At 38.6% G+C, this 27,776-nt stretch overlaps 3 protein-coding genes and 1 long non-coding RNA gene across 5 annotated transcripts; 1 reads left to right on the forward strand and 3 right to left on the reverse strand.

Moving 5' to 3' along the window:
- Positions 1 to 1,863: 1,863 nt before the first annotated feature.
- sufu (suppressor of fused homolog (Drosophila)) lies at positions 1,864 to 12,330 on the reverse strand. 2 transcript variants are annotated; one of them, XM_015054576.1, is made up of 12 exons: positions 11,851 to 12,330; positions 11,355 to 11,489; positions 10,957 to 11,093; positions 10,060 to 10,202; positions 9,520 to 9,605; positions 7,978 to 8,050; positions 6,603 to 6,756; positions 6,399 to 6,501; positions 5,859 to 5,993; positions 2,519 to 2,657; positions 2,364 to 2,432; positions 1,864 to 2,266 (listed from the first exon to the last, which is right to left on the reverse strand). In XM_015054576.1, exons 1-12 carry the CDS (start codon positions 11,997 to 11,999, stop codon positions 2,177 to 2,179), a joined length of 1,413 nt encoding a protein of 470 aa, XP_014910062.1. In that variant the 5' UTR covers positions 12,000 to 12,330; the 3' UTR covers positions 1,864 to 2,176. The 2 variants fall into 2 exon arrangements, with proteins under 2 accessions (XP_014910062.1, XP_014910061.1); XM_015054575.1 differs by having other exon boundaries at positions 6,603 to 6,759; positions 11,851 to 12,328.
- A 1,196-nt stretch (positions 12,331 to 13,526) lies between these two features.
- Positions 13,527 to 16,452, reverse strand: LOC106961064 (uncharacterized). Its single transcript, XR_001427704.1, has 2 exons — positions 16,222 to 16,452; positions 13,527 to 15,133 (listed from the first exon to the last, which is right to left on the reverse strand). It is a non-coding gene; the product is annotated as an uncharacterized LOC106961064 (long non-coding RNA).
- A 2,808-nt stretch (positions 16,453 to 19,260) lies between these two features.
- On the reverse strand, positions 19,261 to 22,787 carry mettl18 (methyltransferase 18, RPL3 N3-histidine). The gene is made up of 2 exons (XM_015054578.1): positions 22,536 to 22,787; positions 19,261 to 20,392 (listed from the first exon to the last, which is right to left on the reverse strand). The coding sequence occupies exons 1-2, from the start codon at positions 22,638 to 22,640 to the stop codon at positions 19,430 to 19,432; spliced, it is 1,068 nt and encodes a 355-aa protein (XP_014910064.1). The 5' UTR covers positions 22,641 to 22,787; the 3' UTR covers positions 19,261 to 19,429.
- A 180-nt stretch (positions 22,788 to 22,967) lies between these two features.
- zdhhc16a (zDHHC palmitoyltransferase 16a) lies at positions 22,968 to 27,653 on the forward strand. The gene is made up of 11 exons (XM_015054577.1): positions 22,968 to 23,096; positions 23,965 to 24,222; positions 24,633 to 24,827; positions 24,935 to 25,023; positions 25,463 to 25,491; positions 25,603 to 25,736; positions 25,874 to 25,957; positions 26,062 to 26,147; positions 26,371 to 26,494; positions 26,923 to 26,993; positions 27,088 to 27,653. Exons 2-11 carry the CDS (start codon positions 23,989 to 23,991, stop codon positions 27,188 to 27,190), a joined length of 1,149 nt encoding a protein of 382 aa, XP_014910063.1. The 5' UTR covers positions 22,968 to 23,096; positions 23,965 to 23,988; the 3' UTR covers positions 27,191 to 27,653.
- Positions 27,654 to 27,776: the final 123 nt, after the last annotated feature.

Here is a 27,776-nt window from a genome sequence, read left to right on the forward strand (position 1 = left end):
AGTCCATTAGATTGCATTTGTCTGTATTTAGAAGCTGAACTTCCACCCACAGTCTCAATCTTTCTGCTGGCTCTAACAGCTTTTGTTCCTGTTTTTAGCTCCGTCCATCTTCCCATCAACTCTGACCAGCTTCTCTGTCCGTCCAGGACAAAAAGCCCTCCCACAGCTTCCTGCTGCTACCACCATGTGGATGACGTGTTCCTGGCTATAGAGATAAGCTGCAAGCTAGGTCTTCTTGTGAATTTCTTTTTTAAACCAGTCACTCTCTTCTTGTCACTCTTACATTAAGTCAGTAGTTATGATAATAACAGTTGCTCTGTCACCAGACTCAACCTTTACTGTGGGCCTCCTGGTTGATTGCCAAGCTTGTAGGTTCATGGGTAGGTTTAATGGTAACATTCATTCTGTCTAAGATAATACATTCAGAAGTGCTGACTGAGATGCTCAGAGCTTGGAATATTATTTCCTAACACTGTTTTGTAACTTTTCCACAACGTTAATCTTGCCGTTTTCTTTGTTCATCATGATGCTGCTTGTTCCCTACTAGTCCCTTTAGATTTTTTTTTTTTTTACTTATTCGTTTTAATTCCCAGGTTTCCACAACGTTTTTTTGTTGGTTCAGCACATAAAATCCCAGTAAAACACATTGGAAAATTTTGGATTTTGCAAACCACTGTAAGAGTTATTCTGTCTGGAGGTTTTCTTTCAAACAATGAAAACAAGAATGAGATCATTTAAAATCCATTTGCAGAAGCTAGTTCCTTGTTTCACTTAGTGTCTGGCAATCCCCCTGCAGTCAGTCTGAACCTGAAACCTAATTAAAACTAAACACGCAAGTTCATACAGCAGAGCTTAATAAAAAGTGCAAACTAATTTGCACTCATTAATATTCTCCACATCTTCTGTCACTACTAATCCTACATAAATAAATTACTACCAACACACTTTTGCATTTTTTTTTATTTTCTTGCATACTAAGGATTGTTATTCATAAACTGTCAAAGGCAGTGACAACACTGTGTCCAGTATGAGCATTCAGACACATCCAACCGCTCACAACAACCGAGATCCACAACACTTTTCAATCAGTGATCCTGATTTATTTGTGCAATAGCTACACTCTTTAATGCACTTAAGATTACAGCCAGCCGGTTCACTCATAAAAAAAAAAAGACATTCAGCATCTAAACTTTTCTTTCATTCTGAATGATAAAAAAAAAAACATAAATATGCCATCACATGCTGCATGAGAGTACTTATACAGTTAAGACATCACCAAAATATGCTGTTTTTACATTTCCGTGTAGATGGGGGAATGTGTTTTTTTTTTTTTAAACAATCAGGTGCTGTATATAAACGGAAAATAGCTCAAGGCACTGAGGAGTTCCCATGTTATGGGAAACTGATATATTTTCTTTGACATTTCCTGAAAACCTAATGCATTTCAACTTTTAAAACAACACACCTGGTTGCATGAGGAAAATAAATGTCATATGTAGTAACACTGTGGGGTAAGGCTCTTGGCAAAGAGGGAGCTACGACAGCAGCGTAGCTAACCGAAGCTCTGCGGCTTGCTAAGGCAATGCTATTGACAGATTTGAGACGCAGACGGTACTGGCAGCCAAAAACTTTGGTGTGAACCCAAACACATAAAAGAAAAATGTCCAGCATTTGTAAATACTATACAAAAAAAAAAAAAAAAGGAGCAACTGAAAACAAGACCGATAAACTGGTTTGCCATTTAAGTCCCTTTTCTAAGGCCACTTGAATAAATAGTAGTGTTTCATAAAATGTAACCAAGTTATTGCTTCAGACAGTCTCTGATGATCAAGGATGCTGTGTCAGTGATGTATATTTTAGTTGTTTTTTGTTCGTTTTGTTCTATTTGAGCAATACAAGCATCCCGTTTGCCTCGCAGCAAAGTTCTCACAGAACAACCATCTGAACGAGCTGGTTTGAGGCTGGGTTGGTAACCTCAAGGTATTCGCACCTCAGAGAGAAGTGGTAAACAATGGGCCTAGTCTGAGAGAAGAACACAGTAACAGTCAGAAATGTGTGGCTGATCCCCAGGATCGTCCTCCGGAGCGAAGCAGTCCTCCTGTGGATGACAGTTTCGATTTGCAGCTCGGTCTGGGAGCGATGCTCTTGGAAAACATTTGTCTGCGTTTTCTCTGCCTCATTGCAATGGGTTATCAAACACAGAGTCTGGCAGGATGGAAATCTTCAGCTTCTTCTCTGGCCAGCTGTATTCCTTAGGTAATTTTGACTGAACAAAAGGAAAAGGACACAAGAGGTGAGGCAGCTAAGCAAACCGAAAGTAAAAGATAAAGCACAAGGGTATTTTATTTTTATTTTTATGTTACCTCATCACGAGAGCCGAGCTCGTGTAAATCCCCCAGCATCTGCTCAACAAATTCTTCAGTCAGCAATATCTATGGGGGCAAAGGACAAACACCAATTAAATGCTTTGAGTGTAAACAAATCGCACCAAAACAACTCAGCCCGTCTTTGTGCGTACCTGAAGCCAGGGCCCATGCGCCGCGTACGGATGCTCTTCAGTGGCAAAAGCTCCTTCGACTCCAGTGGAGACAAACGTGATGGCCGTGTCTCCGTTGATGCTTTTATACGTGAAGTGTCTCCCGTGGAGTAACCTGCCCCTGCACACGATCAAATACAACGCAGCATGAATCCTTTAGTTCATCCGATTACGCACAGCTTCATCTGACCCAGACAAGTAGCAGGGCGTTTCTGCAAGTTCTGCGGCATAATCATTATTTTCAAGATTAAAGAAATAAGTGAAATACAACTTCTTCATTATTTTCCTCTCTCCCTCTGACTGCAGTATTTGTACATGCAGACTGCTGAATGTTAACTGTTGGCAGCTTTTAGTGATCACTATTTTATTCTGTTTTCAAGTCAAATCTCATGAAAGAAATATTATGGAAGTGAAAAACAATTATTTTGCTTTTACTTCCTAAACTATTTATAGTGAGACAACATCAAAAGCAGAAATTTAAGACCATACCACGCATGGCAAATGTTGATGCGTTTATTACTAAAATTGAGATAATTCATTTTTGGGGGCTAGAATAGCGAATTTAAACTATTTCCAGTGGTAAAAAGCTCTACCAATCTTCCATTTGACCCGAGTTTGAACCTGAACGCAGAGCGAACGCATCACTGGAAGTGTGCGACGAGAAGCTGAAGATCAGAGAGGTGGAAAGATGAGAGCAGCACCGGGTCGGCAGTCTGTTTACCGGCTGCATTTCAGGAGAGCTCTACCTTGTGTGTTCAGCTGCTCCAGCTGAGCAGACGGCCACAAAGCTGAAGGGAACAGCTGCTTTGACTCAGACTGGTTAATAGAAACACGTCGTAGTAAAGAGTCAAGATATCACATCGTTCCACAGAGAAACTGTTCTTTTTTGTAGTGGAGCTACATAGCAGTTATCATCGCAATGTCAATACTGGAACTGCAAAAAGCCTGCTTTGTCGCCTTAGTGGTCAGGCTAATAAACTGTAATTTGAGGATTATAAGCCTTTACTGTTATCGTATGTGGATTTTTACCGTTGAGTTTCAAAGGGACGGACTGCTGCGTGATGAAGAGGACGAGATCAAAAGTGAATTTGCCTTTAGACGAAATTGACATTGAGAGTGAAAGAGAGGCTGAGGAAGTGTGTGTGAGGCTGTTCAAATGTGACTGAAGTAGACGAAATAGTGTGCAGGAGGAAGATGAAGACGGCGATCGATTGCTTTTACTTTTTAAGCAGCTGTGCTACAGGTACTGTTTGGAAAAAGTATTCATGGTACACATTTCATTAAAAGTAAAAAAAAAATTATATTATAATAATTTCCAGTTGTGAGCTGAGAACGTTGCTCTGCCACGTAGTAGCATCATAAAGGAAAACAATGGCCTGATGTATGTTTTTGTAAACCACCATCCCAAAACTATTTCAAGTGGCATTAAGATGATGTGACCTTAGATGATCTAAGGGATATTATGTAATCTGCTGGGAACTTCTCATGCCATTAAAGCTGGAAGCCATCAGGACCGTCCGCATCAGTTTTTATCCACATGTAAACGTCTCATATTTGGGTGCTCTGTAGGGCGAGGGTGCCTGAAGCATTTTGGAAATGTGGCCTTTTAAGACATTTTTTTTGTTCTTTTGAGGTCTGCGCCCTTCTCTCTCAGATGCCGTCTTGTGTTTATTGGCCTGCAGTAGGCAGGGAGCCACATTGTTTTGGCTCAACCAGTTTTTGCTCCTGAAGCCACAGGATCTTTTCAAACATTTAAAATGACTGCCTGACTGGACTCAAACACTCCAGAGAAGTCACCCTGTGAGAGCTGCCACAATCCTGCCATGTTCAAAGACAGAAAGCCGTTTTTACTTTTAGCCAGGATGCCCGACCTAAAATGACAGAAACTGATCGATTTTGACTGTTTAAGCCGTTGTCATAAAATGTTGATCAGCTGAAGCTCCTAAGATTAAGATTAAAACCTAAAGTCACAAACTTTTTCAGCAGGAATTGTTTATGAATTGTTAGTAGCATATTTACTAGAAGGTGCTTAAACAAATATTTTGAGGTCATCTGCACTGCAGATTACATTTAAAAGCTGTAGATCAGGGGATTGTCTGTTCGGGTTGTTTTTCCTTTGTTTACCTTTGCTGTGGCTCATCACACCCGCTGTAGTTTCTGAATGTTCAATAAACGACAAAACTTGGACTAATTACCTCGTTCGTTTGTGAGCATACGTCACAACAAACATCAAATAGGACAAATATATTTCATTAAGTTTTAACAAATTCTACTAATTATATCCCGACTTCAGAAGATTTGCCTTTAGCTTTTCTGGGCTCTTTGGTTAGTTTCTCATATTGAGGTGATCAAACCAAAGTTCAGATCTACCATGACTGACTGACACCTGCTGGCGTCAGGTCTGCAACCAGCTTCTGACTGAGAAACCAGTAACCTCCCCCCAGTGTCAGAATCTCACTGAGGAAGAAACTGCATCAGGTTTTCTGTCACTTTATTATTTCTGCTACAACTGATGCATATTCGCATATAAAATAAGTCAATAGAGTTTAATTTGTAATTTTTATGTCTTTGTGTCATGAGGTAGATCTCAGGTGGCTGGTGAGAAAAAAAGTAGATCTTGCTCTCAAAAAGTTTGGGCACCCCTGCTGTAGATAAACACAAAGTCAGTAACGCGCTTTGAAGCTTCCAATTAAAAGGCTCAACTAAAGGGAAATTTCACAGCTTTTAAGGAGTCTGGACAGAGTTCAATTCCCTCTAGTTGCAATTCTTAAAGTGCATAATCAGTTTTCAACAATCCTGTCCAAATGTGAGTTTGCGATTTGTGGGACCTTTATGACAAAAAAAATCCCCCCAAAAACCCAGAGGGATTACTCTTTCCAAAAATAGTGCTGGAAATCTTGTCTCGGCTCACGGATGACATACTAGTTGTGTGTCTATCCAGTGACACATAACTTTATCTTAGGAAGTCGTTTTAAAAAGACAGCATTGTTTTTGTCTTGGCACACTTCAAACTGGCTGCTCTCTCTAAAACTAGTCTCTGGTCTCCCTCTAGTATTAAGAGTCCTACACAGAGAAAGAAATAGTTTATGAACACTCTTTCCAATACATCTATAACAATTCGTCAACAAAAAATATATATTTTGATTAAAAAAAAGAGAAAACTAGGCAACTAGGCACAACTGCACCTTTGCTCAATTGAAATTGATGTTATCTATAATCTCCCCAGAGTGTTTCCTTATTCTGAAATGAACCTTGACCCATTTTTTTCCTACATTTTAAAAATGGTGAATTAAGTGTGTGAGTGGTGTTGTTTCGGCCGTACCGCAGACAGAGGGGCAGCAGAGTGCCGGACTCCTGGTTGAATTTCAGATGGACGCTCTCCAGTTGGCGAGTTCGGACCAACTCATGAGGAACGATGGCTGCTGAGCTTTCACTCTCCAAACTGTCCTTCCGACTTCTAAAAAACAAGATAAATTGTAAGGGGGTGGGGGGTCCCAAAAGTGACAAATTTCCTGATGAAACAGTGGAAAAACTGTAGGGCGGGGCCGGGGGGCGAGGGAAGAGTATAGGAAATGGCAGGGCTTTGTCAGCACAAGGGAATGTAGACAGATTGCCTCACAATTCCTGTCATGGAACCCACTCTGCAGGAGAAACCCAGTTCTAGAGAAAGGAGGAAATGAACAGAGACAAGCCAACGTAATATGCCGGTATCTTGGAAACAATGGTGATATCAGCTCAGATGTCAGCGGGGTTCTGAGTCACTGTGCATGAAGGAGGTCTGTCTCTCTCTCTCTCTCTCTGGGGCCTGTTGAGCTGAGCAGAGCCCATGCAAGTGGGTTGGTGTGTGGGAGGAGAAACTCACTGAGCTCTGTCGTGGTTCTGCTTCTGGCTGCTGATGGGTGGCAAGGCCGCCTTGCTGTTAAACTCCAGTCCTTTTCTCAGGGTCTCTCTGATCTGCTCTGTGTCTGTTGAGTGGAATAAGAAAAGAAGAGCTATGAGCTACCGAAAGCCGCTTCGCGCCTCAGTGTTTTAGATTTGCTCCTCTAGTCTTTAGGAGATGCCGCGCCTTTGTTTGAGAGCCGGCGAGGCTGCGATCCGATGCAGATGGATCGGCTGTCCTCCTCGTCGTCTGGAGGTCGGCTCAGGTCGTCCCACACACACTTGGCACTCACGCCGCTCAGGTTAGAGCCTTCGGTTTCAATACCCTGGTCCACTCTCTCCTGCTTGGATGTGCAACAGACATACGCAAACATTAACACTAGCTTAGGTGAAACTCACACGGGCCAAATATTTTAGAAGTGCATCTCAAGAAATAAAAAAAATATATATATATATCATCAAAAAGTTACGATCGATTTTGTTCAGGAAGCGTAGCTCATTATCTGGGTTCATTTACACACTGATCGATATCGGTGGTTCGTGCCGACTGAAACTGAACGCCATCCATGTGAACAATTGTAATTATGAATGTGGCAAACTGAAACTGACTGTGCATGTGTGTGATATGTCAGGGAAGTAAAACTGGTCTGCTGATCTCTCATCCTGTAAGATGAGACAACAGCAGAAACATCAACAGCGCATTGCTTAGCCTGTAGCTTAACCGTCCCAGCTCCACGCTCGAGAAGAGCAAGCAGGTTTTACAGCAGCCGACGGGGATGTGAGAGGGGCGTCCCGTCAGCTTGTCAGTTCCCAAACCCACGGAAAAACCCCCCACAAAAAAAGCAGCTCATAAAGGCGCACGCGGGGTCAGTCTGACCTCTCTGAGAGAGTGGGAGGCTTAATTAAAGAGCGTTGTAACTTCTCAGGCATTATTAGAAGCTGCATGGGACCATTCTGAAAACACGTTTGTGTTTGTTTTCATGTTTAGCACAGACTGAAAAACAACTTCTTCTTTTTTTTTTTTTTAGGGAAATTTTACAACTCTGTTCATGTCACTGCTTTTATTCAGAATAAAGTCTGTCTTTGGTACCTTTGGCAGTGAGAGCAGGTGCCAACACCTGACTGGATTAATTCATTTTGTGCCCATATGAACGATTCATTCTGAATATTTAGTCTTGAATAGATTTCAACCCAATCAAGAAATTTTTGCGTACGTAGACACGGCTCAGCAGTTTCACCATGATTACAGAGGTTATAGGATTTTCTGAATTAAACATTTGTTGTTTTTTTTGCAACATTCTGATTTTCTGAAAATGTCTCTTTCAATTAGATGTAACTAGAAATACTAAAGATTAACTGACGTCAATGCGACTTACAGCGTATCGCTCAATGTGAGATGAACGTTTGACTTTTTGAATTAGATACTGGAAATAAATTAACTTTTTGATGCTATTCTAATTGATGAAGATGCACAAACAATTCCTTAATCTACTCTCAATTAATTTTGCATTCATAATCTTTTAAGAGCAACTGTATGTGTGCAGATTTGAATGAAACCTTACTTGTAGATGTGGATCGATTTCAAAAATGGTTTCCCCTCTCCTCATGTCAGTGATGAGCCAGGGGCCGCCAGCTCTGCAAACCAGACAATCAATATTAACCTCAAGTTAAACTCGAAAGTCATCAAATGACCAAAGTTTGCACTCCCGGCTCACAACACACTCAAAGTGTAAGTGATATGGATTGCTTTTCAATAGAAAGTTCGTTTAACAGGAGCTGATCTGAGCAAAACACTATCATTTAACAAAAGAGAACTCATAACACAATAAATACTTTTTTTTTTTTTTTTTTTACTCAGAACTGTGAATTTGTCCAGCTGTTCGGTCACAGTTTTGCAGAGCCAGATGATTTTTTTTATCCATTTCCTCACAAAATGAGTTCACATTGGCACTCACTACATTCAAAGTGTTTCATCACCAATACGGTGCTTCGTTTTGACTCATCAACACCCACGTTACTGAAAGAAGAGCTTCTCTGTCTTTCAGCTTTAACCTTTTTTAGTTATGAATCAGTACATTAAATTGGCGTCAGATCATATTTTAACTCATTAGCGACGCCGCAGTTATTTTTGTCGGGGTTGTTGCGCTCAAATGATCTACCAGCACGACGCGTCAGATTCATCTTATGAGATAAATTAACACCCACACTCGCTTCACTTCAGCAGCTCAGACTTCTCTAGGTAAATGTTAAAGTTCAGATTAAATATTTAAAGGTCTAATTTATTGATGCAGGAACCTAAAGCTGCAGCACAAAAATGTACGCATACCAAGCACATACCCAGCTGCAATTAGGTTGAATTTATGTTTATAAGGGACTAATTGTTTTTCATTAATTAATAATGTAGCAACAAAGTATTAACCTGAACAGTGCAGCAACTCTGATGGAATGTTTCTCAGGTTCTCTAGAATAAAACCTGCATCCTATATTTTCGTATTCCTCAAACAGCATCTAGTGTAAAATATTTTTGCAGCCCCAAAAACTGCTTAGGGAGAAGTCGGACAAGACTACAAAGAGTTCCAGATTCCCATTAAGTGTGCATGCACGCTTCCCAGATATTCCAATATAATGAGGTCGCATTTAATCTGCAGGAAGCAGGTTCAGTCCTAAAACACCCCGCCCAACAATCCACGGAGACTTAAATATCTACTGCCAAATGTCCTGTAGCAGTTACTTCAAGCCGCCTTTCAACATTATCTCAAGAGCTGAACAGATTACTTTTGCACTTCAATAAGACAGTAACTATTATGCAAACAAAACTCCTTGCTTTCAGCAGCTGCAGTTAATTTGCAATTTCAGCCTCAAAAGTATTATTCAAAGAAAAAAAAAAAAATATATATATATATATATATATATATATATATCAACATTTGTTTTGATACCAACATCCATAATTCTAAGAGCTGATGGCGCTGTTTTCAAGAATCTGTTTTGATTTAACGTAAACGTAAGCAAACTGCATCAAATTCTATAAACCAGACAAAAAGTTATGCAATAAATCAGGATAATGACTGGGATTTTTCCCCCCCTTCAACGGTTTTACTTACACTTTGATTCCACGCATCAGCTCCAGGATGCCCTGTCCATTCCACTGCTGGGACGCCTGCAGCTCTTCCGCGCACACGCCCACAATCTATAGAGAGCGCAGAATTTCATAAAGTGTAGCAGGAACTCATGCAGCATGCAGAATGTTGTTTATCGTTTTCTTCCCCTTTTATTTACTGGACTTGATGCACCTAACTTGAGGAAAAAAAAAAAAAAAAAAAAAAAGCAATTCGAACTGTGCATCTCCACTGAACGTTATGAAAGTCTCGTGTCAAAACAACATTTTTTTTTTATGTATTTCTGGGAGCTACAGAGGTTAAATCTGCTGACACTCAACTCTGTCTGGATTCAGGAACCTTGTACTTCTCAAACTAAGTGCTATCTTTTCTTCTGTTGGATAAAAGGAACGGCAGCCAACGTTTGAAAGCACTGAAAGCAATTTGTCCCAATCTCCTAATTAAGTACGACTCCCCAGCCTCTTCTCAAGGCCAACGGTGTATGTATAGCGAAGTTGTTTATTTATGTGAGGTATTGAAACCCACCTGGAGAAAGCTCACGGTACCAAACGGAGTCTGGATGGGGTGCATCTGTGGGTCTTCAGTAAGCAACATGTGCTGAATGCGAGACTCGCTGTTATCCAGTGGACTGTGCCATGACACATGATCCCCGCTACAAAATGTGTTTTCTACAGAAACATTAAAAAAAAGGAAAAAAAAAAACAGAGAACGTATGTTGCATAAAGTGAGAATTGCACTCATCCCTATTCTTAATTCCCTTAAGGTGATAAAGAAAGAGCAACAATAGAAGAAAAGTGTGAGAAAAAAGAACAAAAAGAAGTGAAAACAGGGATGAAACTGGGGTCCAGATGTGAAATGAAATGCATTAAAAATGGATTTCCATCTGACTGAATCCGTCTACTTGGGAGGTAATAAACACCCTGTCTAGAGAGGAAAGAAAAAGAAGATGGCCAAGAATCAGCATTGAGTTAACTTAAGGGCCCACCCACAAGCAAATTGACCCCAGCTGGAAAGCAACGCAAAGATCCTTAGATGTCCTCTCTTTCTGCAAGACTTTATCTAACTTCTCTCTGGTCGATAAATTCAATTTTTGGACATTAAGTCAATAATTGAACTGAAGCACCAATTGGGGGGGGAGGGACACAGGCAACAAGACTTCCTGGGAATCTAAGGTGCTGATGACTCTTCCATCCAGGCACATTGAAATATATCAGTCTAAGAACATATTCTGGAAACATGCATATAGAGGCAGTTCTAAAATAAAAATTATCCAGTGAGTCTAATAATGGTTGAGCAAACACAAACAAATTAAAGTCCAGAAGATATCGTTGATTACTTTAAAACTGCAGGAACATTTTTCTTTTTTTTTTTTTTCCACTGTACTCTTCATCAGAGCCATTTTGTAAGATTTATGAATCTTACCTGACTGGAAGACGTAGCGAGCCAAGCCTTGCATGAGTTCTGCAGGCCACGTTGGAGGTGCTGTCTCTCCCGCTTCTCTCTTGAGCCTGAAGGTAAGTTCAAACCCAAATCCGCTGGGCCCGTCCGTTCCTGTAAATCTAGGGGGGGGAAAGAAGTGGCCTAAGAACAACAGTAACTCCATGTTTGTTTAATCTCAAGTGCAAGGGATTGCTAAAGTCACTATGCATGTCAAAATCAATAAACTGCTATAACAATAGGTGGTTATTATGTAAAGTGTTAACATGTTAACCATTTCTCCCCACACAAAATGCAGTCGTAAAAAAAACAACAACAACTCATAAATTAATAGAAATAAATTATGTCAAATGTAGAAAAATAGCACAAAAAAATGAACTTACTCGTGGACCCGATTATCTCCATACAGGTCACTGAGTCCAAAGCTTACATAGTGCCAGTGTTCCTGGACGTCCTGAGCCGCACAGCCCGTGTTCCTGTACATGCTGATATAGTCTAAGGGGTCTGGTCCACCAAGCCTGGAAAAGGAAAACCACTGACCATGTAAAATTTTCTTTTTGTTGTCAGTGAACTGAGCTTCTACCACAGCCGATTTCTTCTTTCTAAACGCTGTAAACCACAATATGAAACTATAAGTAGGATTAAATAATTAAATATTGCTTTCATATGTAGTGTTTGAACCAAGTTTATGTCGTTTTGAACTTGTTTTCTAAGGATATTCCTGGATGTTTGTTAGCGTAACTGTAAACGTTAGCATTGTGCGCTAAGCTAACTTAATGATATTTCTTAGCCTTTGACACACAAACTTTTCCTACTATTTGCTAGAATATCTACTTATGAATATAACTCAGACCAGCTACAGCATATCGTGTTACCTACCAATATTTAACAATGGCAGTAACTTGCAGCGGGTTGGCCTGATCGGGGTAAAGTCGCCGACATTCCCCATATATAGCCTGCAGTCCGGGAGGAAACAGCGGCACCAGCCCGTGGGCTTGCGCACCACTGTTAGGCCGTATTTCATCCATACTACGGCCTCGAATAAACCGGGTTGTTCTCTAAAAGTAAAACCAAAGTGTATGGAGTTTGTATCGGTTCTCCCCGATGAACAAAAGTAGTCAAAACTACACCATAAAGGTCCCAGAAACAATAGTGCGCCCACTTTGCTAAACTCTTGTTGCTCCTTCCACACAAAAAAGCTCTAACAATTGGTTGGACAAGGATATTACGTCATAATACTGACGGGAAGTTTTAACCAATAAACATGGAGTATAGGATTAGTGGCTGATTATGATTGACTGATTCATTGTGAGTGGGCGTATCCAGTAGCAGGGTTGGGATGGTGGGTTGGGCATTGAACGTGTAGAAGCTTCTCCTGAAACTGTACGTTGTTATTCGTGGTGGTCGAACTGATGCTTTCATAAAGTATATTAAGCCCTCTTTATTAATTGTAAAACAGAAACAACTTCCCTTTTTGGAAGTTCAAATTAAACATTAATTAAACGTGTTAGCAAGGAACACAATATTGCGTTATAATATAATTATAATTAATTAAAAATAATGTATAATCATATTATAGGAAATAAGAAGCAGTCATGTTCAGTAAATTGAAATATTATTTAATATTAACTAACTCAATTCACTAAGTGAAACGCATTAACTATGCATAATGGTGTTTTCAAGCCTTTATTTATTTATTTATTTTTCTACAGTTAATAAAAGTACAGTTTAAGATTAGACCAATAAAAATATATTTTTACAGAAATGTGGCCTTAATGAGAAAGTATAATTTTTGATTACTACTGTAAATATATTCTAACATCGCATAATAGTACTGTAGATACGTATATATAAAATAATTGTCATAACTGACAATATGATGACAATTTAGATGATTAATAGTTCGTGTTATATTAAGAATCTATCAAATTTTGTCAATAAAAAATTAATTATGCTATTTGGCTTTTTTAAGTGATGCATTATTATAACTTTTACATTTTTATATTAATTAAATTATTTATCCAATGTATATTAAATTTTGGATGTATACCTGCAAATTGTCCTGGTTTATTCTTTAGGTGATGTTGTGAGGTGGAGTTGTCAAATAAAAAAGGAACTCACAAGAACCTCAAAACTGCTCCTTTTTTTAGCATGTTACTTAATGTTTTACTACACACAGATGCTTAATGTATAAATAGCTGTAATAATGTTTAAAGGAAATCACACAGAATATGAGCCACATTTTATAATAACTGTTTGTGATTATTCCTAAAGTGAATAACGTTTAGAAAAAAATACCAATCCGAATATTATTGTAGCTCGGCCAGTGTGACAGCATGAAGATCCCAGCATAAAGATCATCACGTTGTAATGATACCATGCATATATATGTATAAAAAAATAAAATTCTTGAGTCAACATAAGGTTTACATATTCAGTTTAAATAGTACCAGAATGATTAGGACATCTCTTGTGAAAGTACAGATCTACGCAAAAATATTTTTCTGGCAGGCCATCGTTTTATTTAAGATAAATAAAGACAAGAAGGAAATAGATTTTTTTTCTTTAAAATATTTTATTTAAAAAATATCAAGTCCCAGGGATAAAATTAACAACACATACACAAGTTAAAGAAGTTATTTCACACCCTTCCTTCCTTGATCAGAGTTGATTGTGGTGTACGCGTTTCACAAAATCTTTTACTAACAATCCCAATTAAACTTTGTGTAAATGAAACATAGGGGGTCAGACTTTGTGTGAAAAGTGCTGCACCAATAAAGATTAGATGAGTTGCTTCCATTTAATTGTTAAAATGAAACCTGAATAAACCCAAAATTAAACCCTCACTATGTTAATTCTTTGCAGGTTGTTTACGATGAATTTGGTGTGTTTCCATCATGCATTGATTATTCATGCAGTGGTGCAAGAGAAACCACATTTCCTATGCCACATGATAAATGGGGTATTCAAATACAGAGTACAACCCCCGTGACTGACGTCCATCTACAGCGTAGCTCGATCTGTGTGAAATAAACTGTATTCAAGTTGAACAATCACTGTCTCCACCTCTGATTTTGTTTAAACTGTGATCAGAATGGTAGAGAATTGTGTAGGTTCACAGTGATGTACACACGGTTAAACAAAAAGGTCACAATTCCTATGAGTCAAATGCCCTGAGAGAAGTACTTTGTAGTAAATGGCAACAGCTGAAACTGTAGCGGCAACTCATTTCGTAAGAGCAGGACTAACTTCTTTGTGGGTGGAAGTGAATAATAAGGTGAAACTACAATTAATAACCTTCCAATGTGAAACATTCAGCTTTGATCTCATGATGTGGCAGTCCTTACGTTATGATTCAGGAGGATATTATGAGTATAATGTCGATATTTCCTGTTTCAGTTTTCATTGCGTTTGGTTACAAATTAATAACGAATATTCTTTCCAGCTACGGTGTTTTAGAAACTACATACATTTCTCAATGCTCTTGTTTTTAAACAGGTTTTTTTGTGTATATTGTTTCATCTGCAAAAACAGCTAGCAAGAGCAATTTTCAATTTACAAACACCTCGTAGTTCATTGTATTTACAGAGTCCTTTGCGAACTTCGTAAAACTTTGTAAACAACAGATTAAATCAGTTGTAATTTCTGCTTACATATTTTACCTGTTGTCACAAATTATAATCATAGTTGTCACAGAATTCAATCCCAAATACCGCAGGAAAAGCAGGAACAACACATATGAGGAAATATTGCATCATACAACAAAAAGAAATAAAATGAAATACAATTACATAAAAACCAAATGTTACACACTTTTCTGAATTGCAACAAAAACATTCATTATTTACAATTATTATTCAATTCCAACTAACTGCCAGGAAAATAACTCAGGATTTTAGGCAACTTGAACTTCCAGTTCAAACACACAAATACAAAAATAGTCTGTATTCAACACTTACAGGCCTCCCAGTATGAATCGATTCAGATGATCGTGAAAGCTGCTGTTGGACTCCGTACGTGCTCGACAAACCAGTACCAAGCCAAAAGAACTGGATCCATAGATGACATCTTTACATGCCACCATCTATGGAATTCAGTTCTCACAGCGGAGCACTTATCAGCACGGCGACTTCAGAGGCCTCCTGATCCTCGAACGGCAAACCTGTCTGAAGAAATTCATATGTCAGTGTCAATTTGTTTAGATCACCACTCAGTCAGTCAAACACAGCAAAAACATCACAGAGTATGTATAAATAACCGCAACATTAACTTCAGAGTTAAGCAAGAAAAAGGGAGTAAGAAGCTTGTTACATGGCGTACAGAATGACAAAGCGCCCATCCCCATTTCTCAAGAACAGCAGTGTGAGGATGAGATGATAACATCAACGCAGCTTCTTCCATGGTAAGATTGAGCAAGAGATGATTACTGTGGTGACTAAACTCAGCCTCACGTAGCTAATAATGATTGTTAGTGGAGTATTTATAGCAAATATAGACTTCAAAGCTTAGGATATGTTTTATCAACGTGAGGCGCAAAATTGAAATGTTCATGAACAGTGTATGGGCCAGACCTGATTAAATAGATTCCATTCTGGAGTTTGGAACGCCCCATTTCGGGACCTCAGACTTCTGCTAAACTCAAGTGTTCCTGGAAGCTCCGCAAAAACGAAAGTTTGTCCACTAACTGATGAGGGTCATGGTGCTCCGGTCAGGACATGAAATGAATAATCAGTTACACTGCCAGGAAAGGAACTTGCTGTGGGTCAGTGTTTTACAGACACACACAGTGTAAGTAAATTAGTTTGATATTAACTGGGCTGCTCTGAACTAAGCTAAAAACGTCTCATCCAAGGCCTAGAGTCAATATTGATAGAGACGGTCGAGATAAATGCTAATCTCAAAGTTACAACATTGATGATGGTTTATGTATTAAAGTCTGTGCTCTCTGAGGGTGCAGTACAGTATAGAAAGCCTTCCAAGGAAAACCACACCTGAGCACATTTGGGAAATTCACACCTTCCTGGCAGTTAAACAAGGAAGCAACCGGTTCTGCGGGCCGGCTCCTTGACAAGAAACATCCATTCATTAAGAAATAAACAAGAATTAATAAACGAAACGATAAGAGTTCCTGAACACGTTCAAAAACTGTTGCATTTGGTTTCGTTTTTTTTTTTAATTTTTTTTTTAAATAGAAAATCTACACTAATATCCATATCAAAATGTAACAATGTTGGATGTTTTACCACGTACCTGAAAAATATCTTCCCAGATCCTGGCTGTATCAGAAAAGTTCTTCTTCATTAAAACCAGGTGTTTTCCCGTGTGTACACACACACACACACTTCAGGAGTCCTTGTTTGTTCCATACACACATCCCTTCAAAGATTCACCTGCTTTTCCATGACCTCCAACTCCCAAGAAAATATGAAACAGTGCCTGACATTCGCAGCAAAAGTGCTTAAATACGGACCTTTCACTTCACCCATCAAAACCTCCCTCCTCTCTGTTTTTCATACACTCCCTCTGTACGGTAAGCCTGACAGTCACTTCCCAGTAAGAAGGAAGCAGTGGGTGTGAACAGCACGCCCCCTCACCATGAATCAACACATAATAGTTTCTGAGGAAAACCATCTGACTTGCCCTGCCCCCTGTTCCCATAAAGTAAGCAGGGGAAAGGCTGTGTCTACTCGAGGAACCAGGAATTCCCCCGCAGGCCACAGAACAGCTGTCAAGATGAGAGGAGATGACGAAGTGAACACACTGGAAGTTTGTCGGTCAGTTCATGCAAACAGAAACCGTGCTAGGACAACCCTGTGTAACATACTTGTTGAGTGGCATTTAACGCATAAATGTATTTGCACAATAGGGAACTGGAAAGTCTGCTCATACCCTCGTGGGTGTTTAACAGTACAGTCATGTAAGAGCTGCTGACTTAATGTTTCCAAAAGATTACTGTAGTTCTTTGAGCAATAGCTGCAGGGATGAATGTGAAAATGCACATACTCAGATGGATTTCTACCAAACTGTATGAAAAACTAGGTCTCGTATAACTTTGTTTGCTGTTCAGACAAAGTCAAGCATGATAGTGATGTAATGACTTCTTCATAGAGTCCTATTGTTCAGCTTAGTAAAGGGGGAAAAATAGCTGATTTCCTCATCCTCCTCAACTGCCTATCTTAAGTACAAACAACTAGTCTGGACTTGATGTGTTCCTCCTCAAAAAAATCCCTCTTAGATTTATTCACTGGATTTCCTTGTTCTCTACCAAAAGGGGATTCCAGATAGTTGGGAAACTATCACGTAGTTCCATACCCCATGCTTGGCTACACGTCTATGCACATTTCCTGGATCCTTATACATGCCTGAAACATGTCAAGACTCATTGTTTTGGAGCAGGACCCATTAGGGTCATATATCCTGAAAAAAAAAAAAAAAAAAGGTGGTACAGAGACCCCAAAGAGATCCCCTCGCTATTGATGCGCCGTGATGCCAGCATCCACTTTCAAACTCTGTCCCTAGGCCTGTGGGATAAGTTGCAATTGACATTTTGCGCTGGATGGCCGAAACAAGCTGGGCTTTCATGCTGGTGTTTGAACACTGGGGAAAACACTTGCAAAGGTCACTGAGCCCATTTCCTTTCTGTCTTCCCCATGCATCTAAAGACCTGGAACACCCCCTTTTAACATCACTTTAGTTCCTGACATATTCAAATTTCTTTGTAGGAAGTAAAAAGTAGAAAGAGAAACCCAAGAATGCATTTTTTTAAAGTTTTTTTCCCCTATTTCTTATTAAAATTCTAAAAAATTTTTATATTTCTAAAAAAAAAAAAAGATGCAGCTAGAAATAGGCTGGTGACTGGAATGGGCAGAGTTTTTTGTTTGACTGGCTCTTATTGGTGTTGTTAGTTGGAATCTAAAACTCAGATTTTTCTATACGTTTTTCTGCAAGTTAACGCACAACACCTAACCCCCTAACAGGTCGCACTTATAAACAGTCTTCTGTGTGGATGCTGATCCTGAGGGAAAATGATTTTGCTGGAGGTTTTTGTCGGTATCGGTTAAGATGTTTCAAAATGTCGTTAGAGGAAGCACAACAGGAGAAACAAGCTCCTAGGAAGGAAACCATTTTCTGCAGAGGCATGCCGGCTGTTCATTCATGCAAATACTTTCAAGCTTTGGGGGCTGGGAGCATTTCAGTAAACAGCAGGAAGCTGACGTATTGCAGCAAATACACACTGATTGACCCTTTAAAAAGAAACAAAACAACTATGCTTGTCAGGGAACTTCGTGGAATAGTTGGCAAACTTTTAGAAATTTTACACTCTAGGGAATACATGCTAATGTCTTCAGTTATTAACGCTAACAGCAGTAGCAAAGCTGAGCATTAAAATATGATGCTAATGACAATTTAAAGTATTACCTACATAATCTTAGCACATTGAACTTTCTTTATTATTTTATTATTATGCAAAGTGTGATGTCTTCTGGTCTAAATATAATTATTGATTGTTCACAAGGGCTGCTAGAAATTTCTCATGGTAAAAACACCAGTTTCAGGGTATCGTGAGCATAACATAAAGATTTTACACCAACATGTTTAAATGACCTGATAACTTTTATTGAAAAGTGAATGCAAACCAAACTCCCCCATATTCAGGTTTACCAGAATAGGAAAAATAGATTCCCCTCCTTTAGTTACAACACCATGACTGTCCGTAATTGTCGGGAATATTTCGAAACAGGCGTTTTGTTTTGTTCTCCAAGTATAAGAAACGCCTTCTTTCAGCCAGCTGACTGGTTTACTCATTCTACATGGGTCATCCCTGGGATTTGGGGAAGTTTGTTTGAGCCTCATGACATATGGCATATTTCTGAAATCTCATTTTAAATGGTACAGTGGTAACGGTAAATGGAAAATTTCAAATTATTCTTCTCGGAAAAAGTTCAATGGAAATTTTTTTTGAATTTTAAAACTGTTTTTTATAACCTCTGTATAAAAAGATATGTGTAGCCACGCAGTGTCTGTTTGTAACAAAAAGTCTGCTTCATGTTCCTGTTAAGCTACAATTTAAAAGGATTTGGTACACATCTACATATTGAGTTTGGCAAAAACAAAAAGTTAGTAAACTATAACTGGACTTCTACAGGAAGTTCTATTTTTTTTTTCTTTTTATTGCAGAGGAACTTCTCCTCCATAACCAGTTGCACCATGATGCAGACAGCCTGGAAACATTGGGCTGCAATATCATTATCCAACATGTTACTACAAAAGACTTCAATGTATTCAAAAAGGTTTTTAAAAAGGTTTTATTTTTTTATAGTCTGCAGAGACAAAACTGTACCAGTCAGCTAGAGCTTCACAAAATCTGTGACTGGAAATCGTCTGATCAGTGCATCTCTGAAACACTCATTTCACAGCTTGTCCATTAATAATTTCAAAACCAGCTGACATTTCCTTGTCAGTTGTCATTTTGCTTTTTAAAACGCAGCACCACTACATGTCTTTGCAGGCCTTCGGCCCCATCCCACAGGTGATCCAGGGAGAAAACGCCCCTTTGCTCCACAAATGTCTCAAACAGATGCAGCCCACCACCTACACCAAAGTAGTGTGATTTGGTGGCCAGGTAGACTAGACCACTGGGTCCCAGCAGTTTGTGCAGCGTTTCATGTAGGGCAGGGTAGTAGCAAGTGTTGTAGATTGTTTCTGATGTGAATATGATGTCAAATTTGGGCTGTGGTTCTTTCTTTAAGACCAAAGGAAGGAATGTCCTCCAGTCCCCAGAGTAAAAGAGGCACTTCCTCATTAATGGGTGCTTGGATAGATCTGTTGCTCTTTTCTTAGGAGGGGGGCTGCCAGACTTCAAATCCTCTTTCCCTTTCTCTACACAACCATCTTCTTGTTTTTTTTCCTTACCCTTCCCCTTTTTCTCACCATCACCCTCTACCTCATCATCCTCTTCACAGTTTAGGATTACGTTTGGCACCGTGAGCTGTTCGATGACTGTGCTGTTATAGTCTTGAAAAAGGATCTGCCTGGCTCCTCGCTTCAAGGCCAGTATTCCCAACAGCCCCGCTCCACAACCCAAATCCAGCACTGTTTTCCCACTGAATGTTTCTCTTTGTTTTTCCATTATCTCCAGAATGTCATAAGTGCACTCCCACACCTTCAGGCCGCCCTCGTACACACCAGAGATGAGATCAGAGTTCTTCTCCTCCCTGTGAGACAGGATTTTCTCCCTGTCCTCTCGCTCTGAGGCCGTCCTCTCGAAAACGGTTTCGTTGAGGAAGTGCAGAGGAGGAAGGGTTCCGATGGTAATTGTTTCAAAGACTCCATCAGTGAGGAGGAACTCGGGGTCAGATGGAGGAAGGTGCTCTTTAGCCTCTTTTACTGGACCGGCTGGTAAATCATCATCAACTTCTGCCTGCAACAGAAAGCAGTATGCTTTAGGGAATGAAAGAGCTGACCGTGAGTTTCAGTCAGAGACAATGTGTTTGAAATTCAAATGAAAACTCGTAAGAGAACATGAAAGAAAAACTGGTTGAGATTTTGACTTGAGTAATGGTCTAGATGTTTTCCATTTTGTCCAAAGGCCCTTTCAGAAGCCTCTGTGAAATCATGGCAGCACATTATGACAGAAAGTTAAGAAAGCCAAGGCTTTGCGGCTTTGGCTAACACCAAATTCCTCTTAGGTGGTTAAAAACTTTACATAATCAAACACAGAGTGCAGATCCATCGCCATAAATGATCAAAACTAAGAACTCATTTTCAGTGTACAACTGCAACAACCAACTTTGATGCGTTTTTTCAGCCAGGGTCTCAAAGCATGACAGCGGACAACCTTTGATTTTTAATTCAGTACTATTTTCCCTTTGTCGTAATCTTTAAATTGATCAAAATTAGAATTGACAGGTCAAAGAAAACTGATAATCAGTATCGTTCAGGAAAAGCCTCACAGCAAAAATGTTTTAGATTTCTAACAAGAAACCCTAAGTACTAAAGAGGACATTTATGTAAGCTGTGTTTTAGCTTTAATGTTACAGATAAAGCTAAAAGCACATCTAATAGATCTACTAATTTAATTTACAACATTAACAAGTGAACGTTAATTCTTGAGTTTTTCTCTGTCAGTTTTCTTTCCTTCTATAATAATAGCAATCTAATGATGACATAATGAGCTGGCTGACTGGTTGCTAAACTTGGACATGAGATTGCTGATCAGCCTTGTGATTCATTATGTGACTTAAAAACACTATTTGCATATGTCATGTGGGCCACAGAACAATTCTGGTAACAAAAAAAACAAAAAAAAAACACAAAAGCTTCCATCATGCCTTAGTAGTTTAGTGTCTGCACAGCTAATAATGATTCATACAGTCTACCCATCAGTAAGAACGCCAACGCAAACACATTTTTTTCTCTTTAACCTTTCATTGTTACGGGTCTCCTATTGGAAAATAAATGAACTAACGCTCTCTAGTGGTTAACAGCTGACATTTTATTACAACTTTCTTTTGTCTGTAGCACAAAAACTGAAGCGGTTCCACTAAAATGTCTGAATTGTGAGCTTTTGTTGTATTTTTTTCTATTACTAATATACATGGCTTTAATTTAAATAGCGTGTTCTAAATAACTAAGATGGAAAAAGTATGTAATAGATTTTGCTATATCAATAATGTGAGACAACTAAGAAGTTCAATGTAAACTGACAGCTACAAGTGGAAAGTAAGCCAAAGGACTTTTAAATGCTCCTTCCCTCATCAAAATAGTTTAAAAGTCAAGAAGGGCTCAAAGGATTTGATGTAAAAATAAAAGATACTTTCCATCAATATAAATCCTGTCCCTCACTTTTGTCTGATTTCTAAAATATTAAGATACACACAGTCATGTAAGAAAAGAAATTAGAGTGAGAGTGAATACCATGATCAAGAGAGCAGCTTACAGAAAAAAAAACTGTAATCGATTATTTTTTTATGTTTTTATTTGGCCTTTATTTATGAGTCTGGTAAAAATATGTAAATAAGTATTAAAGAATTTGGGACCTCCAAATTTTAAACCCAAATGATCTGGGTGAAAATGTAAACATGGAAAGGCCTGGGCCAAGATGAAAGAAAGAAAGATAGAAAGAAAGAAAGAAAGAAATAACTTTCCAAGTTTACATGCTTTTAAAAACTACATTATTCTGCAAAATGACCAGTAAGCAAAACATTACTAAAATAGTCCTAAATTTAATATATCTGTTTTTTTTATATATATAGTTTAGAAATATATTTTCACCTAAAAAAGTTTAAATGTATACCATATGTATTTTTAAAGCCGTGGATAAGTTCTATTTATACCGCTTTTATTGTGGAAGTAGACTACCAAAACAAAAGCTGAATAGCAGTTTTATTTCCATGCTAGCTGGCACGTCGTGAATAAAATTAGAAATAAGTTTTCAAATCCAATTTAATAATCTTTTAGCCCATTGCTATCATTATCTTTCCAGCAAATCAGACTTCTGCTACTCTCCCGGGCAACTAAAATAGGCTGTAAGAACGTAAGATTAAGAAACAAACATTCCTCACATATTTAGCGCCATCGTCTTTGCTTCCGCTTTGCACTTTATTTCCATCCACTTCTGGAGAGGCGTTTGCTTGCCCTGAAATGTCGAAGTTAAAACAAAACGACATAATGACTGAAATCAACCACGACAGACTGCCGCTAGCTAGGTAGATAGACAACTCCACATGTTGACCTCTCGGGAAGACTTCAATTCCCACAATTCCTGAAGCAAATGATCAGTTTTTAGATTATTCGTTGATTTGACAAACTTGTTGTATGATTTTTTTAATTATATTGGATTTATAGTAATACAAAGATAAAGGACAACATTCAATAATAAAAATGAGTAACGAAAATTAAAATCTGATGTGCGTTTAATGCGCAGTTCCTGACTCAGATAACCATGATGCATCGAAATAAGTCTACAGAACATGCGCAGTAGTTCCAGGTCAGGATTCAGCGGTGTTTTACTGACAGGTCCGATACCCACTCTGGCACTTAAATAGCAACAAGCCCGCTTTATCTTCACTTTAACTATGACGTCCTTAAAGGTTAATTCGGCTTATTCCTCTTCTCCATAACAGGTAAGTTCTGTAAATTTCTATTAACATTGTCGTTAAATGTCAGTGTGAGCCGCAGTACACAATGGTATCCAAAAGCTGCCTATGACATCCACACAAAAGGGATTTGGGAGTATTTTATGTCGCAGGGAGACAGTTAACTGGGAGCATGAATTATGCACAACATACTATTCTTTCACATAGAAACAATTAAAGGTGCTTTGTTGGTCATTGTTGAATATCCTGTCATTGATTGATGAAGTGAGTGTGTTGGTGACAGAAATCTGCTGCCCAATAGACCACTACCTCTCCCTTTCACCTGCACAGCCACAGCAGCCTCCACCCAGACACCACCCTGTTGGGAATGCAGTCAAGCCAGACTGCCTCTCCCGTTTCTTTTGACATGTTATACAAATATTAGCTTTATACTCTATTGGAAATTATTTTTAGTTAACTGTATGTCACTTATCTTTCTCATCTCCGACTTCAAAATGTTGGATGTGCCTAATTATGGTCAGTTGGGCTCCGAATTAAATTGTGAAATAAATTAAACAAGGTTCTAATTGATTCTAAGACAGGTTTCATGGCATGATCAAGAAGATTATCCTTTTTCAGATATTTATTAAACTGCAAAAGTATGTGTTGTTTGATGCTTTTATGGACTAAAATGCTGGGAGTTTTTATTTTTTGTATATTTATTTCATGAATAAAATTAAACAAATCTAGTATTTGATCCTCCAATCGTTGATCAAAGCCATGATAGGACAATTGACCAATTTACAATAGTTTTGTAAGCAAGTATCACAGCTTTAATGGCTTTAAGGTTTTGATTTCTTTATCAAACTTAAGTTTTAAAGACCGTTAACTCTGCATCTTTATTTTTTCTCTGCAGGCATCTCCTCATCACAAATGCAGAATGCGGTGCAGTCCTGGTTCCGTGCTCAACCTGCTTCGCAGCGGGCGAATGCGATTCTGCAGCAGGCGAGGGAAGAGCAGACTCCCCCTGTGGCTCAGGAAAATATGGGCCTACATGAGGCTGCTGGTGCAGTCGCTTTGTTTCAACACCCTCACAGACTCTGATGTAGTGTTTGACTCCATCTTTGAACCAGTGTTTTGGACTGTGGATTATGTCACACGCTGGTTTGGCTTGGTGAGTGAGGCTGTAAATTGAACTGTGTGTGAAGATTTCTCTTGAAAGAGTATCTCAGGCTTTTCTCCTTGTTTTGGACAATGGAGATGTATTAATAATAAGCCTTAGTTTGTTTTGGCGTACTCCACGTTCCCGGCTGTTTTTTTTCCACTGCGATTGAGATTGGATGAACTTTAAATTGGGTCTGTAATGATCCTTTAAACTGGACATCATTATGTTAATCTGTTGTGTCCCAGCTTTATCATTTTTGCATCCACTACACATTTATCAGCCTGAAAACAAAATGTTAAGGACTGATTTCAATTAATTGTCTTCTTTGTGAAAAACAATACTTTTTTAACAAGGATAAAATTTGCAGCGACGCATATGATTGTAGTTGATTGTCCCATGTTTGTACTTTCTTTTTTTAGGTGTTTGTTTGTCTGGTGGTGATACTGACCAGCTCCATTTTGGTGATAGCCTACATGGTGCTTCTTCCTCTCGTCTTAAACACTTACTCCCCTGCATGGATTGCTTGGCACATTTGTTATGGACACTGGAATCTCATCATGATCGCTTTTCACTACTACAAAGCTGCTAAGACCTCCCCAGGGTATCCCCCCACAGTAAGCTCTCAAAATCTGCTTCTCTGCAGAACAACCAGTTTAGCTGTGCTGCCATTTTTTCTTTTTTTTTTGCTCTTTAAAGATACACAACGCGTTCTTTCTCGTAGGAAAAAAATGACAGGCCGTTTGTGTCGGTCTGTAAAAAGTGCATCATGCCTAAACCAGCAAGAACACACCACTGTGGTATCTGTAACAGGTGAGTGAATGTCTTTACTCCTTAGTGGCTGATGTTTTTTCCGTTTTGTATAAGTTATTCATATGTATGGCTAAATGTTTGAAGGAAAATTTTGTTTTGTTGTTCCACTTTGTCTTGTTATTTAAAGTGTCTGGTGCTGCAGTTCAATTTTAGTTTTAATTGTTTTTATTTTAAATTAATTTAAAAAACAGATTTAGATTTTATTAATTAAATATGTGTTTATTATTATTATTTTTCATGATTTGTATTCATATTTTCTTATGTGAATGTTTTTATTTGTTCAACTTGTATAAAACTTTTTTTTTTTTTCCTGGAATTGTGCTTCAGACCATTATCTGTGGAAGAGGCTGCTTTTGAATACATTTTGGAATAAAGGACTTGCCACCACTGACTGCTAATAAAAGTACCTAAAATGCCTTTTTTGTTGTTGTCCTTGCAGGTGCATTCTGAAAATGGACCATCATTGCCGTATCCTTTGTCATTTTTAACTCGATTGGTTGTATAAGCTTTTTCAGAAAGTTTATTTAGAGGCTGAAAGCATTTTTTTTGTTCTCGTTTTCCTTAATTTCCACCTGCTAGCTTGGTTAAATAATTGCGTGGGTCATTTTAACCACCGCTACTTCTTCTCTTTCTGCCTGTTCATGACCCTGGGCTGTGTCTACTGTAGCATCAGCGGCAGAAACCTGTTCCTTGACGCGTACAGCGCTCTTGAGGTCAGACAGCTGGCCTGCTGCTTTCTCCTTGTGATCCTTGCACTTTTTAAAATTATATATATATATATTTTTTTTTCAATGAGGTTAATTTTTTGCTGTCTTTTTGTCTTTCACACCTGGGCGGGCTGCTCTTTCAGCGGTTTAAGCATTTGGATTTGGAAAAGCCAGGCATTCCTGTAACAGGGATGGGACTTCTAATAGGGCTTCTCCCATCTGGCCAGGTATCATCTCAATAACAAAGCACAGTCACGTGATTAAGCTAAGGAGTGGTTCCTTTATTCATTTGATTGGTGATTCATTTGTACTTTTTTTCTGTTTTGATAAGACCAACTTCCACACGCCCGCACCTTCATACACCTTTAAGGACAGGATGATTCATAAGAGCATCATCTACATGTGGGTTCTCACCAGGTAAAAAGTGTTTTCATTTATCAATAATTGTAATCTACTCTCAATGTAGGGAAAAGCCTCAAAGCAGACAAAAGTCTTTGCTCTAACTGGTTCCACTCTTCTAATACAACACTGCTGTCACTTTGAAATTGATGGCAGGCTGTGGTTTTACTTTGATTACAAGAAGATATTGTCTGTTGTTGTTTTGGCAGTAGACGAACTAAAAGGTATTTTGTTTCTGCAGCACAGTGGGCGTGGCTCTGGGAGCTCTGACTGTTTGGCACGCAGTTCTCATATCCAGAGGGGAGACGAGCATTGACAGACACATTAACAAGAAGGAAAGACAGAGACTGGCAGCCTGGGGAAAGGTATTCAAGTACCGTAATCAGAATTTAAAAATATATGCCCTATATTTGCCTCTTGATTTCTTATGTTTTATTGTTTTTGTCACATGCAGTTTCCCATTTTCAAGCTCATTTGAATTTCACACAAGATAACCTAAGTTAATACAAAATGCTGAACCTGAACTCTAATTTAAATCATCAGTTAATGGTAATTGGCTACATTTTTGTAGCAGCAACAGAAGGGTCCTGTAAGGAGACAAATACTTTTCCACAGAACTGTTTCTAATAAGAATTCCTAGAAATGTGCTGGAGTTAATCTGATAATAAAACACAATTTAAACCCCATAACACCAATGGCAAAATGATACAAGTGGTTTCTTTTCAAACTGGATAAAACCGTGTTTTTATTTTATTTTTTTAACTACTTTTTTTTTCTTTTTCTAATTTGTCAGGTTTACAGAAACCCTTTCAACTATGGCAAACTGAACAACTGGAAAGTATTCTTAGGAGTGGAGAAAAGAAGGTGTGTTTTCATTGTTTGTACAAACACGCCGCTCAGGTTTTTATCTTATATGTGATCAGAGATATGATGTTTGTTTTGTCTCTCTCGTGTTTAGCCACTGGGTGACACGGGTCCTGCTCCCATCCGGCCACCCGCCATATGGTGACGGCTTGACGTGGGACATCTTCCCAGTCAGAAAGGACTTGATACCTGTTTGACGGACTGCTTCGGCAAACCTGTAGCCTGAAATCATTGCTATATCAACCCATTTTTATCCAGCTGGCTCACATGGTGGCTCCATTGGGCACCATTGACCTCCATTACCTCAATAAGACAGGGACTGCATATGAATTATGCAATATAAATGTTTCTTGCAAGCTGACACTTCTTGAGTCGGAGCTGCAATGATGCTTAAAATATCTTTAAGGTAAAATATTTAATCTATTCCCCTCAACCCCAATTTGTTCAGTGTTTTAAAGAATGTCAAAGAGACACACTAAAGTTGAATATGAAGTGGGTTGTTTTTGTTTTTCTATTCCTGTATTTTCCATGTTAATTTATGAAAAGCCACTCAAATGGTAACCCATGCTTAAAGCAATCAATTCCATCCAAACACTACCCTGATGATGTTCTCTGTACTTTGCATATCTTAATAATAAATTTTTATTACTTTTTTAGAAACCTTTTGTCATTTTTTATATTGTATGACATGATCTCTTTTTTTTTTTTTTTTTTTTTTTTTTAAAAATTTTCCTTTTTACCTCCCCCCCCCTTTTTTTCCCCTCATGTTGGCCCCCCTTTTTG

This window comes from Poecilia latipinna, unplaced genomic scaffold, assembly GCF_001443285.1.
Source record: "Poecilia latipinna isolate Pla-1442-1.1 unplaced genomic scaffold, P_latipinna-1.0 Scaffold1261, whole genome shotgun sequence".
NCBI classification, from domain to species: Eukaryota; Metazoa; Chordata; class Actinopteri; order Cyprinodontiformes; family Poeciliidae; genus Poecilia; species Poecilia latipinna.